Source organism: Lampris incognitus, chromosome 2 (genome assembly GCF_029633865.1).
Source record: "Lampris incognitus isolate fLamInc1 chromosome 2, fLamInc1.hap2, whole genome shotgun sequence".
Taxonomy (NCBI): Eukaryota; Metazoa; Chordata; class Actinopteri; order Lampriformes; family Lampridae; genus Lampris; species Lampris incognitus.
In genome coordinates, this window is record NC_079212.1 from 148,630,854 (window position 1) to 148,646,691 (window position 15,838).

Consider the following 15,838-nt stretch of genomic DNA (forward strand, 5'->3'; position numbering starts at 1 on the left):
CACCGGTGGGCCTACGTGCCACACATATAGGAGCCAGACCTCCTCCGAGTCCCTTGTAGTTCAGCCAGGGTCCAAGGTGTACCCAATTACCGTGTGTCACCACGAGGAGGCACTACATAGGGCTTGCTGTTGGAGAGGCTATGTACTGGCAGGGAGAGACTTAAGTGCTTGGCCTCCTTTTCGCATTTCTGCTAGCCAGCGGTGAAGGTTGAAAGTGACACGTGACAGGCACAGAACACTACACCAACACACTAGACACTTCACAACAACCCGACTTCTTACATAAGAATGTCAGACACTGTATGGATCAGATAGGAGGTGTCAACCCTTGGCGTTCCTTATTTCCACAAAATCAATCCTTCTCCTTCTTTTCCCCAGTTTATCAATCGTATAGTAGAATAGACTATTTCTTCAGTGATAGAACGTTTCCCCCCTATGTCACTACAGCAATTTAAAAGGAAGCTCGACCTCCAATCCCAACACAACTTGTTATCAACTAGAAAGACAGAACGACTCTTACTGAAATCACGTGGATATGTCTATGAGCATGGTGAGAAGGCTGGTCGTCTCTTAGCACACCAGCTTAAGTGCCAAGCGGTTGCTCAACAGATCTCACAAATTAGGAAACCAAAATGGGGAGTTAACTATTAACCCAGGAGAAATTAATGAAACATTCACTTCATATTACTCAAACCTATATACATCAGAAGCAACAAGTGACAGCAGTATTGATATGGAACATTTTTTTGATAATCTCCAGGCTCCTTCTATCAACGCAATTCATAGGACTGAGACTGAACTCCCACTACAACAGACAGAAATCATTAACGCAATAATGGCGATGAAAAGTGGTAAAACGCCTGGCCCAGATGGGTACCCGATAGAGTTCTTTAAAGCATTTTCTAACAAATTGTCTAGAATTTTACTCTATGTTTAATGATTCTCTGTCTCGTGGGTCACTGCCACAAACACTGACTGAAGCATCAATTACTCTCCTGCTTAAGCCAGGTAAAGATAACACAGAATGTGGTTCATATCGACCCATCTCTCTCCTAAACTGTGATGGGAAGATCCTAGCCAAAGCTCTTGCCCTGCACCTAGAAACCATAATGCATAAAGTGATATCTGTTAACCAAACCAGCTTCATTTCGGGATGACATTCATTCACAAATATCCGTCGGCTTTTGAATATTATTCACTCTCCTGCGTCCAGTGAGGTACCAGAGGTGGTCATCTCACTGGATGCAGAGAAAGCTTTTGACAGGGTTGAATGGGAATTTTTGTTCACATGTTTAAAAAAAATGTGGGTATGGTCCTAATTTTATTTCATGGATTAACCTTTTGTATACTTCACCCAAAGCCTCAGTTGTTACAAATGCTAAACAATCACAATACTTCCACCTGTCAAGAGCGACCTGTCCGGGTTGCCCACTCAGTCCATTATTATTTGCTTTAGCTATAGAGCCCTTATCCATGACACTTAAATAGTTACCATCTATAAGTGGAATTCATAGAGAAGGAATACAGCATAGGTTGTCTTTATACGCTGATGATTTATTATTATATGTTTCAGATCCAGTTCTGAGCACACCTCACATTATCCGTGCTTTGGAGAGCTTCGGTACATTCTCTGGGTACAAAGTAAACTTTGGCAAAAGTGAATGTTACCCTGTTAATGACTTGGCTTTTTAAATACAAGATATTGCCTTACTGTTCCAAATGTCTAGAAATGGCTTTAAATATTTGGGCATTAATATCACGAGAGACATGCAAAGTCTTAATCAGGAAAACTTTTCTTCTTTATTTGAGAAATTCAAACTAGACCTGAAAAAGTGGAAGTCACTTCACTTGTCCTTGGCAGGAAAAGTGAATTGTATTAAAATGAATGTACTCCCCAAATTCCTTTATTTGTTTCAATGTATCCCACTTTATCTTCCTAAATCTTTTTTTAAATCGATTGATGAGGCTTTCATTTCATTCATATGGAGCGATAAGATCTCTAGAGTACGTATAGAATTACTACAAAGGGCTAATTACAGGGTGGCTTAGCTTCTCCAAATCTTTGCCATTACTATTGGGCTGCAAATGTTCAAAAAATTATGTATTGGCTTCACTTTCCAAGTAAGGACTGGTGTGACTTTGCGGCTACATCTTGTATCTCATCATGTCTCACAGCCCTGGTCACTTCCAGGGCTCCCCTTTCTATTACGCACTTTACTAACAACCCAGTCGCCATCAATACCCTCAAGATATGGTTTCAATTTAGACGGAACTTTGGGTTCAAACGTTGCCTTGGCATGAGTCTTATATTCAATAATCACCTTGTTTTGGCATGAGTCTTATATGCAATAATCACCCGCAGCGACATTAGACTCTGCATTCTCTTTTTGGCAAAGACAAGGTATTTCTACATTTAAAGACGTTTACATGCCGCTCTGGTGGCCGAGCGGAATAACCCGCCGTTCTTGCAAACCGCTCGTCATGTGGCTGGGAGGTTCGTATCCCAGACTCGCCGTAACCGGTCACGACCAGAGCCTCCACGGGTGTAAGGCATTCATTAAACCACCCTTACCAGAGGGATAGTGGGTTTAGATCGGTGTAGTGTTCGGGGACTCGTCGTTCTCCAGCGACCCCTCTGGCCCATCCGGGCACCTGCAGCCAAGCAAATGAAAGCATTCTCCCTACGCCTCCTTCGCGGCCTGAAGGTGATGCAATCCATGCGAGGAGGCTGCAGCTTGTAAAATAGCGAGAGCAGCCGGCACGAGTTTGAAGGAAGCTGGTGTAACGACTATCTCCTTCCTGTGGAAACGTGAGCCAGGGGAGTTATTCGACAAGTATTCCGGCCATATGCCATTGGATTAATCGGGTGGGATAAAGGGGAAAACTAGAAATAAATTTATTTTTTTTAAAAAGAAAAAAAGAAGATGTGTACATAAACAGTGTATTTGCCAGCTTTGATGACATCACACAAATTTGGACTCCCTCAGTCTAGCTTATTTCGATATTTTCAAGTCCCCCACTTCCTTCAGAGCCATGACCCCAACTTTCCAAACTTATCTTCAGTCTCAGGTTTAGATGGTATGCTAGAGATCCCTTTTAATTCTAAAGGACTAATTTCAAGGATACATGACTGCATAGCTTCTCTTAAAAACATACCTCTTGCTAAAATTAGGGCAGACTGGGCCGCTGAGCTAGGAGAGGACATGGATGAGGACGACTGGAACTGTGCTTTACAAAAAGTGAATGACTACTTCCTGTGCAAGACTACGTACAATTGTGCTCATTTTTCTAAAGCAAGACTACCTAATATATACCCTAATTCAGACGCAAGTTGTGACAGGTGCAATAACACCTCTGCCAACTTAACCCATACGTTTTGTTCATGCCCAGCTCTGACAACTTATTGGTCTACGGTTTTTAAATCACTGTCGGAAGCCCTTGATATTGACTTCCAACCCAATACAGCAGCAGCTATATTTGGATTCACAGATGGGGAACACCCTGTAATGAGGAAAAGCCATAAAACCATCACTGCTTTCACGACACTGCTTGCTCACAGAAGAATTTTATTACATTGGGAATCAAAACACCCACCTTAAGTGTCTATGTGGTTGAGTGATCTGATCAATTTCATACAGTTAGAGAAGATTAAGTGCACTCTTAGGGGGTCCCGTAACAGTTTTTTTTCCATCTGAGGTCCGATTTTGACATATCTAAGCAAACTAAAAACTTTGCCTGATGACCTAAGATACATTATATGGACAAAAGTATTGGGACACACCTCTTAATCATTGAATTCAGGTGTTTCATTCAGACCCATTGCCACAGGTGTATAAAATCCAGCAGCTAGCCATGCAGTCTGCATTTATAAACATTTGTGTAAGAACGGATTGTTCTGAAGAGCTCAGTGAATTCAAGCGTGGTACTGTCATAGGATGCCACCTTTGCAATAGGTCAGTTCATGAAATTTCTTACCTGCTAGATATTCCACGGTCAACTGTAAGTGGTATTATTGAAAAGTGGAAGCATTTAGGAACAACAGCAACTCAGCCACAAAGTGGCAGACCACGTAAAGTCACACAGTAGGGTCAACGAGTGCTGAGGCACATAGTGCGTAAAAGTCACCAAAGCTCCACTGACTCAATAACTGCAGAGTTCCAAACTTCCTCTGGCATTAACATCAGCACAAAAACTGTGTGCCGGGAGCTTCATGGAATGGGTTTCCATGGCCGAGCAGCTGCATGCAAGCCTTACATCACCAAGCACAATGCCAAGCGTTGGATGGAGTGGTGTAAAGCACGCTGCCACTGGACTCTGGAGCAGTGGAAACATGTTCTGAGAAGTGATGAATCACGCTTCTCTGTCTGGCAGTCTGACGGATGAGTCTGGGTTTGGCGGATTCCAGGAGAACGTTACCTGCTTTACTGCATTGTGCCAACTGTAAAGTTTGGTGGAGGGATAATGGTATGGGGTTGTTTTTCAGGGGTTGGGCTCGGCCCCTTAGTTCAAGTGAAGGGAAATCTTAATGCTTCAGCATACAAAGATATTTTGGACAATTCTATGCTTCCAACTTTGTGGGAACAGTTTGGGGAGGGCCCTTTTCTGTTCCAGCATGACTGTGCCCCAGTGCACAAAGCAAGGTCCATTAAGACATGGTTGGGTGAGTTTGGTGTGGAAGAACTTGACTGGCCTGCACAGAGCCCTGACCTCAACCCCATCGAACACCTTTAGGATGAACTAAAACGGAGATTGCGAGCCAGGTCTTCTCGTCCAACATCAGTGCCAGCCCTCACAAATGCTCTTCTGGATGAATGGGCAAAAAATTCCCACAGATACACTCCAAAATCTTGTGGAAAGCCTTTCCAGACAAATTGAAGCTGATATAGCTGCAAAGGGGGGGCCAACTCCATATTAATGTCTATGGATTTAGAATAAGATGTCATAAGAGCTCCCGTAGGTATAATGGCCAGATGTCCCAATACTTTTGTACATATAGTATATTTAGTCATATAGACCACAGTAGGCCTATATAACATTTCACAAGTAGAAATGCTTAAACATTTTATTTATTTTTCCTTTCCCATATCTTTATTTTTTCTTCTTATATACCAGTTACCAGGGATTATATATTCTAGGGATATATACATATTGTGGATATTGTATTTAAATTATATTTAAATTGTTTCTGCTTTGGACTAATGCAGGCATGTATGACTGCAGTCGTGAATATGTGTGCACACAGTGACATTGAACATGGCTAAATGTGACCTCTTTCACATGTAAAACCAAGATGGCGGCGCGCTGGACACAGCGGCTACTGTGGTTCCCCGTTCAGTGTTGTGTTTTCTTTGTTATTCACACGTTAGTTTTAAGTTTACTTACAAGTGTAGATCATGCTCTCTTCTACAGCCGTCAGGAACTGTTAAACCTCAGAACGGATTACTCACTTCCCTCCACCATCACGGACAACTCCCCCATCCATATTATCCGCTCACCGGCCTCGCAGTGGAAACGCTGCCCCCTGTCGGCAACGTGAACAGAAGTCCCACAGCTTCGTCAAAGCTTGTGACGTTCCCCAGAGTCCCGAGCACACGATGACCCTCTGCTCCCAAGCAGTGTAGCAACAGAGCCGTCTTCCTAGCCTGGCTCACGTCGTCGAGCCCTGAGGCGATGAGGTCATTTTCAAAACTATGTAGCCAACGAGTCCATGGTACCGGAGGCTCGCCAGGTAACGCCAGGAAGGGGGCAGGTGGTGGGAGAGAGATATCAGCCATCCTCGTCGCCAATATTGTGTTTTTAAATCACTTTAGGACACAGCGCTGTCGCTCGACACAACCTCTCCGTGGCATTCTTTATTTAGACTGACCCAGCATCACAGGCAGACCCGATCAAACAACCCAGAGCCCGCAGGCATCACCAATCGATCCCAGCACAATAGAACAGCACCAAATCAAATGCAGCACTGTCGATGTGTGCAGACATAACCCGGACATTAGCCATGAAGATGCTGGGGAGGGAAACTTTGAAGGGAGCGCTACTTAGCTTAGCATGTAGCCCGCCACGTTTCCTCCTCTTATGAGCACCCATTTCGCTGCTCCACAGAGCGCCCTCCTTCGGCGATTTATATTCCGTCAGCGACACCAACTGCCTGGTGAGTCTGTGCGGCAGTACGTAGCTAATTTGCGAGGGCTAGCTAGCTCATGCAAGTTTGGCGCGCTTCAGGACGAGATGGTTCGCGACCAGCTAATCGAACACACCAACAACGCAAAGGTGCGTGAGACTCTCCTGCTGGAAAAAGACGGTCTGCTGCTGTCCAGAGCAATTACCATCGCACTACAGGTTGGGGGAGCAGCTGAGTGTGCTGCTATGCTAAATACACAGCAAGTGGCCACCTCCAGTCAAGCTGCCAACGACTCCTCCCTCTACTCACGGCTGCCCCTCGGGACGCAACCCAGCCAGAGCGAGGCGGGCGCCGACTCCACTGGGGACGTCTTGCAACTGCAACGACGGCGTTCTCGGCCCCGCCCTCAACAGTCCTGTGGTAACTGTGGGTCTCGGTCTCATGTTTCAAGGGCTCAGAACTGCCCTGCCCGTGGCCAGACATGCCGTAGCTGCGGTAAGCACAATCACTTTGCCAACGTCTGTCGATCTTCCCCGGCTGGGTCAGAGGGCCACACCCCCCAGTCTTCAACCGCCGTCAGTCACAAGGTGAGCTCTGGGCCAGTGTCATTCAAATCATGCACAGTCAACATTAATGATGTGTGCATCCCCCTGCTGTTGGACACCGGTGTAGGTGTGTCTCTCCTGAATGTTGATACCTACAGTCAATTTTTCAATTCACTGCCACTGTCCGCACCCTCAGCTGTCCTCTGTGGGTATGGTGACTCCAAAATCGATCTGGGTGGCTCTCTCCAAGTGACTGTCCGCTATGGAACCAAGCTGGTGCCCAATGCAGTTTTTCATGTGGCACGCCATGGGGCCAACCTGATGGGCCTGGACCTGTTCTCCGCTCTGGGGTTCTCCCTCCTAGACACAAGGCGGGCAGCAATCCTGACTGTTGCCACGCCTTGGCAGCAGAAGTGGCCATCGCTGTTTATGGGGCTGGGCTGCCTCTCCGCCTTCGCCCATCAACCTCTCCTCAACCCTGCTGTGAAACCTGTCATCCAATCACTGCACCGTATCCCGTTGCCTCTCCGTGATGGGGTCTCCACCAAGCTGCAACAACTCCTGGAAGCTGGCATCATTGAACCGGTGGACGTGTCACCTTGGGTCTCAAACCTCGTGGTGGCTAAGAAGAAGTCGGGGGGCCTGCGTGTCTGCGTCGATCTACGTGCAGTAAATAAGGCAGTGGTCCCTGATAAGTATCCACTGCCCACCTCAGAAGAACTCACTGCTCAGTTCTATGGCTCTGAGGTGTTCTCCAAGCTCGACCTCAGACAGGGGTACTTACAGGTGCCCCTCCACCCCAGCAGCCGAAACCTCACAGCCTTTGTGACACATGCAGGAGTGTTTCGCTACACCAGGATGCCTTTTGGTCTCAGCTCCGCCCCTAGCTGCTTCCAGAAAATCATGGTCTCCGTGCTGGCTGGCATACTGGGCGTGGCCATTTATCTGGACGATATAGTGGTACACGGGCCCACCAGTGAAATCCATGACAAGCGCCTCAACATGGTCTTCGCAGCCCTGTACAAGGACAAGCTAACTCTTAATGCTGAGAAATGTGTCCTCTCTGTGCCAGCCATCAAGTTCGTGGGGTTCCGGCTGTCAGCGAGCGGTGTAACTCCACTACAATCCAACGTGGACGCCATTCAGGCCATCCCTGAGCCCAGCTCGGCCGCCCAGGTCGCCTCCTTCCTGGGTATGACAAGTTACTACCTGAGGTTTTTTCCCCAGTGCTCTGCGACCACAGCCCCCCTGCACCAGCTGCTGCGTAAGGACGAGCCATGGGTGTGGTCAAAGGCATGCAGTGACGCTGTGCGTGATCTCACGACTCAACTGACTTCACCACCAGTGTTGGCTCACTTCGACATCTCCAGCTCCACCTTTGTGACCTGTGACACGTCAGCCACAGCGATAGGGGCTGTGCTGTCTCAAACCCAGAATGGTGTGGAGAAGCCCATCGCCTTCGCCTCCCGTGCCCTCAACCTGACCGAGCAGCGGTACTCCGTGGGTGAGCGTGAGGCGTTAGCCTGTATCTGGGCTTGTGAAAGGTGGCACCTCTACCTCTATGGCCGCTCCTTCACCCTCAGGACAGATCACCAGGCCCTGACAGCGCTGCTGTCCACATCTGGGACAGGCCACAAACCCCTGAGGCTGCACCGCTGGTCTGACCGCCTCCACCAGTACAACTTCAGTCTGCAGTTCACCCCAGGCAGAGACAATGTTGTCACCGACCTGCTCTCTCGCTCTGTCTCCACCCCAGCTCCACAGACGGACACTGACTGTGTGGAAAAGGACATTGTCCAAATGCTACGCACACCCCTCCAGGCCACTGTCTCTCTGCAGGAGCTGAGGGCAGCCTCCGAACAGGACCCTGTCCTCTCCCAGCTCCGCACCTACATCCAGAACGGCTGGCCTCACAAGGTCCCAGAGGAGCTGGCTGCGTTCGCCCGAGTCAGACAGGAGCTCTCCTGCTGGAACGACACCTGCGTGGCACGTGGGTTTTGCACAGTGGTCCCAGTTGCTCTCCGTGCACGTGTTTTGAATATGGCGCATGAAGGCCACCTGGGCATTGTGAAACTGAAACAGCGCTGCCGAGACCTGGTGTGGTGGCCGGGGATAGACAGAGATATTGAGGCTCTGGTGAAGGACTGTTCTGCCTGCCTTGTGAGTGGCAAGACTGGCCACCAGGCTCCCCCACCCCTGCAACCTCTCGCCTGGCCCTCTCAGCCCTGGGAACACCTGCAGTTGGACATCTGTGGTGAGATCCATGGAGTTCCCCACCACCAACGCTTCATGGTGGTCGCCTACGATCTACACTCAAAATGACCTGAACTCACCACTTCCGGCACTGTGACCTCACAGATCATCATCGACTTCCTGGACAACGGTCCTCAGCTTATCTCAGTTCACTGCTTATCTTGATAGCAAGGGCATCCATCATATACGCACTGCGTACTACCACCCCCAGGCCAATGGCGGCGTTGAACGTTTTCACCAGTCACTGAAGAACGGCCTCAGAGCACACATGGCCCAAGGGTGCTCTTTCACGCAGGCCATCCGTCACACTCTGCTGCACTATCGGGCCACACAGCACTCGACCACAGGCATCTCCCCAGCCTCTCTAATGCTAGGCCGGGAACTGTGCATGCCCCTTGACAGGCTCCGCCCCTCCACACCCCAGGGACCTCCCTCTGGGGTCAGAGCCTCAGTCACTCGTCAGCAGACGCGGATGAAGCAACGGTTTGACCAGTCAAAACGAACCAGGGTGCCAGACATCAATGTGTCAGACTGGGTCAGAGTCCGCAGGCCCCACAGGGACAATAAAATGGCTTCATACTGGTCCTCTCCTCTCCAAGTCATCTGTCAGCTGGGCCCAGCCACCTACCTCCTCAGCGATGGCACTCGGTGGCACTCCAGTCGTCTACGGAAGGTGTCAGCTCCGCCACACACAGCTGGTGACACAACCTTAACCATTCCCTCAGCATGGCGAGACGCCCCGGGGCTTCATGCAGCTCCTACACGGGCCCCAGACATTCCTGGGCCTCAGCTTCCCCTGCCATTTCCCTCCCCACCTCGGCCTGCCCAGCCTCAGGCCGCCCCGCGACCTGTTCGCACACGTTTACGCCCTGGCCACCTAGAGGACTTTGTGTCAACCTTTCATGTTTGAAATCCTGCCGGGGGGGGGGGGATGTTATGTCTGCACACATCGACAGTGCTGCATTTGATTTGGTGCTGTTCTATTGTGCTGAGACTTGTGGCAGCCTTCTCTCGCAAAATTCATCCGGTAATTTAGTCCGTTTGGGAGAAAGTGTAAAACATGCAGATAATCCTACTAGATTTGCAAAAAACATGAAGATCGGCAACAAGATCATCAGTAGCTGTGAATGCGGCGGTCATAGCGCTCAGTTTGCTCACAACCCACCAAAGGCACAAGCTCGAAGTTGATGACGACACCGGGGCTAGCACCGGCACATGCAGGGCCCTGGGGCGTTCTGTCACTACACATCAACATTTGATTAGCTGATGATACTGTCACTCAAAGCTGTAATCAGTTTGCAGCTTCAGGCTTCAAGGAAAGGCTAGCAACACAAACTCTTGCTGGACCAAGGAGCTGTCCTGTGTTTAGACAGAAAATCCCTGCTCAGCCCCACGAGAAAACAAGTAATTGAATTCAGACACATTTTAGGCACACTTCTATTTAACGATGAAAAACAAATTATGATTTTGATTCTGACAGGGCCAGCAGAGAAGGTCCTGATGGCCCTGACAGTCTACCACTGGTTAATGGTCCATTCATAACCAGGATGCTAAAGTCTTATTATTGTTCACTTGCCTCATAAATCCACTCAGCATCACCTGCATGTTCTCTCTCATCCATTTGGTCCCATTAATAAATAAGAACAGATAACTGACCAGTCATTAACCGGAATACACTCTAATAAATGCAGTTTATCACAGTTAACAGTAGCTAGTCGGTATATTTAGTTAAGTTTAATAGCTAGCTTGAGTTAGTTGTTATTTAGCTATCTAGTTAGTTAGCTAGCTAGCTAGTTAACTGTTAGTTAACTGTTAGTTAATGTCAGCTAGTTAGTTAACTGGTGCAAAAACAACAACCTCTCCCTAAATATAGGAAAAACTAAGGAGGTCATTATTGAATTTAGAAAGACCAACGCGCACCATACCCCTCTGACCATCGATGGTATGGATGTGAACAGAGTCAGCAGTGCTACGTTCCTGGGAGTTCACATCACAGAGGACCTCTCTTGGTCCTCACATGTCACATGTCACATGTGTGCTCTCCAAGAAGGCCCAGCAGCATCTTCACTCCCTGCGGCGTCTGAAGAAGGCGGGTCCCCCCCCCCACCCATCCTCATCACATTATACAGAGGCACCATAGAGAACATTCTGACCAGCTGTATCTCTGTCTGGCATGGGAACAGCAAGGCCTCCGCCTGCAAATTCCTACCGCGAATAGTGAAGACAGCTGGAAAGATCATAGGAACTGCTCTCCCATCCATCCAGCCATCTATGTCACATGGTGCACCCGGAAGGCTCTCAGCATCATGAAGGACCCCACCCACCCTTCTCACATCCACTTCACCCTCCTACCCTCTGGCAGGAGGTACTGGAGCACCCGTGCTGTCTCCACCAGACTATGCAACAGTTTAATTCCTCAGGCCGTGAGGTTGCTCAACAGCCTGAACACTTAGACCTTCCACAGAATGACTTTTTGACCTTCTTGCTCACTGTCCGTGTCAGGAGTGCTTGTGATGTTTAGGTCTGTGACGTAGTTCTTGTTTTTAATGCACTTTTTGTTTTTAGTATTTACTGTGTGTTATTTGTTTTTATGTGGCACTGAGGTCCTTGTGAAACATAATTTCGTTCCCTTGTATGTGTGAGACATGCATATGAGGCAATGACAAGAAAAGTAGTCTAAGTCTAAGTTAGTTAGTTTAATAGATAAAGATTTGGTTCATTGCTTATTTAGTAGTTCAATGGTGAATTACCAAACAGGATGATGGCTCCAGACAGATTCCCCTTTCGGTCTTCTGCTCTGTCCAACTCCATCAAACGCTCTATCAGGTTACCATAGCAACGGTGTCCATCACCAATATGACCCGCCTCACACACACACCTGCCAGAGAGAGACAGAAAGAGAGAGAAAAGAAGATGAAGTACACAGGAGAGAAGGACCCACAGTAACAGAGAGACAGAAGTACAAAGAGACAGATTACACGGCTCTTTTTCTTTACAAACAACTATTTCTAGATGCTTTGGAGACACAAATCTAATTTTTTCATGCCAATAAAACACACTGAAATTGAAAATTGGAAGACAGAGAAAAAGAAAGATAGAAGGAGAGAGAGGGGCAGAGAAAAGCCAGACAGACATATCATAATAATCCAAATCATATCAGTTGTGTTTCTATAAGAAGAGGTCAAATGTGGTCCTGGGTACGACGTTAAACTGCAACCGTCAGGTCGTCGGCTCCTAAACCGGCACCCCCACTTCAACGCTTGGGGTGTTGTGAGGAGGGTGTGTGGACACCCAGCAGGACTAAAAACAAAACCTGTCAAAGGGCGGATGAGTTCCTCTGTGAACCAATGGCCATCCATACCTGGAGAGGAGACAGGGACCACCAGGTACTCCCTCTACTGACACACAATGATGACTCAACCAAACTCAACCACCATAAACGGTAGAGAAGAGACTTGTTGAGGCATCAGCTGTGCTCCTACAACTGCCATAGGTTACAGAACTGATGATGATGATGATGAAAATGTGGAATTGTCAAAAAAAGATGATTTGACCCTCATCTAAAATGTAATAAATGACATCCATCCATTATCCGAACCGCTTATCCTGCTCTCAGGGTCACGGGGATGCTGGGGTCTATCCCAGCAGTCATTGGGCGGCAGGCGAGGAGACACCCTGGACAGGCGGACAGGCCATCACAGGGCCTGCCATCCAGTTCTTGACATAAAAACAGCTGTGTGGGACAGATGATGGGATGTTAAATAAAAGGATTCTAACCACAAATTAAAATCAGGTTTTCTCAAATTATTTAAAACTTTCCTGACAGCATCCACTTTTCATCTGGTCATAAAAACAGAGACAAACATGACCCAAACTATCACCACGGAACATGTGTTAATAACAGATGAGGTGGACTCATCTACCACTCTCTTTAGCGGGAGAGTATAGATTACCAAAATGAGCATTTTACCTACTAGATACTTATACGTTTTCCACTGTCTCCCTATCTTTTTGCCAAGATCGTTTTTCAACTCTAGATGGCACTATGTCCTCGTTTATCTGGGCTAATAAGCATGCGAGAATTGGCAGAACCTTGCTACAGAGAGACAGGTCGTTGGGTGGGCTTGTCTCACCCAACTTCCTTGGCTACTACTGAGCCACCAGTGCACACAAGCTCATGCTCTGGTTTGCTTCACCTCAGAGTAGCTGGTACCAGACTGAGGCTGACTCATGCTCTTCACCTTCACCCCAGGCCTCGGCATGCAGCACTCTGCCCCTCTCCCCCTCGCAGTACACATCCAACCCCATTGTGATCGGCACTCTGAGAATCTGGACACAGATTAGGCATCACTTTGGATGGCTCACTCTCCCCCAGGTGACCCCTATTTGCCTTGCCAGCTGGAACTGACCTGAGATGTCCCTCTCTAAAGAGGAAAGACATCCGCTGCCTGGAAAACATACACAGCCTGTTCGGCAGCTTGGATCAATTACATGCAGCTTTCAATTTAGGTAGCGCCGATTTTACTAGATATCTTCAGCTACGGGGTTTTGCTAGAACCCACTCCCCCCAGTTCCCCCAAATCCTGCCCCCCAATGGGGTAAATGTAGATCCTTACCCAAGGGCCATGTCTCCTACTTTTATGGCCTCTTATCCCCAGCGGATGAGTCTATCATTGACAAGATCAGAACCGACTGGTAGAATGAACTGCAGATTACCGTCTCTGATCATTTCTGGGATGAAGCCCTAAGAGCTGTCAACTCCCCCCCCAGCTGTGCCAGACTTAGCCTTATACAGTTCAAGGTACTTCATAGACTCCATTATAGCAAGGCTAGACTTTCCAGAGTTTACCCAGATAGACTACATGATAGCTGTAATAGATGCACACGAAGTCACTACTACAACGATCCAAACCAACGTTATCATGTTCACCTCCTCGATCACCCGCAGGAAAATTCTCCTTTTATGGAAGTCCACCCTGCCACCTTCACTGAAATCCTGGCTGCTCGATATTCTGTCTCTCCTAAAACTGGAAAAAATTAAATGTACACCGACAGATTTTACTCTCACTGGAGACCGTTGACCAGCTCTCCCTGGCAGGGTGTCGCAGTAATGGTATGCCTTGTGTCTGGCTGCATCAGGCACGGGTCTCGCTGGCTGCCTGCCACACGGCCCCTGTATAAGATCCCCGTACACGAAGGGAGATCACACGGCCCCCCTATAAGATCCCCGTACACGAAGGGAGATCACACGGCCCCTGTATAAGATCCCCGTACACGAAGGGAGATCACACGGCCCCCCTATAAGATCCCCGTACACGAAGGGAGATCACACGGCCCCTGTATAAGATCCCCGTACACGAAGGGAGATCACACGGCCCCTGTATAAGATCCCCGTACACGAAGGGAGATCACACGGCCCCTGTATAAGATCCCCGTACACAAAGAGAGATCACACGGCCCCTGTATAAGATCCGTATATATGAAGGGAGATCACACGGCCCCTGTATAAGATCCCCGTACACAAAGAGAGATCACACGGCCCCTGTATAAGATCCCCGTACACAAAGAGAGATCACACGGCCCCTGTATAAGATCCGTATATATGAAGGGAGATCACACGGCCCCTGTATAAGATCCCCGTACACAAAGAGAGATCACACGGCCCCTGTATAAGATCCCCGTACACAAAGAGAGATCACACGGCCCCTGTATAAGATCCCCGTACATGAAGGGAGATCACACAGCCCCTGTATAAGATCCCCGTACATGAAGGGAGATCACACAGCCCCTGTATAAGATCCCCGTACACGAAGGGAGATCACACAGCCCCTGTATAAGATCCCCGTACACGAAGGGAGATCACACGGCCCCTGTATAAGATCCCCGTACACAAAGAGAGATCACACGGCCCCTGTATAAGATCCGTATATATGAAGGGAGATCACACGGCCCCTGTATAAGATCCCCGTACACAAAGAGAGATCACACGGCCCCTGTATAAGATCCCCGTACACAAAGAGAGATCACACGGCCCCTGTATAAGATCCCCGTACATGAAGGGAGATCACACAGCCCCTGTATAAGATCCCCGTACACGAAGGGAGATCATACGGCCCCCGTATAAGATCCCCGTACACGAAGGGAGATCACACAGCCCCCGTATAAGATCCGTATATATGAAGGGAGATCACACGGCCCCTGTATAAGATCCCCGTACACGAAGGGAGATCACACGGCCCCTGTATAAGATCCCCGTACATGAAGGGAGATCACACGGCCCCCGTATAAGATCCCCGTACATGAAGGGAGATCACACCGCCCCTGTATAAGATCCCCGTACACGAAGGGAGATCACACGGCCCCCGTATAAGATCCCCGTACACGAAGGGAGATCACACAGCCCCTGTATAAGATCCCCGTACACAAAGGGAGATCACACGGCCCCTGTATAAGATCCATGTACATGAAGGGAGATCACACGGCCCCTGTACAAGATCCCCGTACATGAAGGGAGATCACACCGCCCCTGTATAAGATCCCCGTACACGAAGGGAGATCACACGGCCCCTGTATAAGATCCATGTACATGAAGGGAGATCACACGGCCCCTGTATAAGATCCCCGTACATGAAGGGAGATCACACGGCCCCTGTATAAGATCCCCGTACACGAAGGGAGATCACACGACCCCCGTATAAGATCCCCGTACATGAAGGGAGATCACACGGCCCCCGTATAAGATCCCCGTACATGAAGGGAGATCACACGGCCCCTGTATAAGATCCCCGTACACGAAGGGAGATCACACGGCCCCCGTATAAGATCCCCGTACATGAAGGGAGATCACACGGCCCCCGTATAAGATCCCCGTACACGAAGGGAGCTCACACGGCCCCCGTATAAGATCCCCGTACATGAA

The 15,838-nt window shown here is 48.8% G+C and overlaps 1 protein-coding gene across 4 annotated transcripts in view; it reads right to left on the bottom strand.

Moving 5' to 3' along the window:
- The window catches only part of stab1 (stabilin 1), a 280,261-nt gene that overhangs the window by 214,669 nt on the left and 49,754 nt on the right, over positions 1-15,838 (bottom strand). For all 4 annotated transcript variants that reach the window (XM_056273194.1, XM_056273192.1, XM_056273193.1 and 1 more), the window contains one exon: positions 11,670-11,797. In XM_056273194.1, coding sequence (XP_056129169.1) covers positions 11,670-11,797 — 128 coding nt within the window. The remainder of the gene's footprint in view (positions 1-11,669; positions 11,798-15,838) is intronic.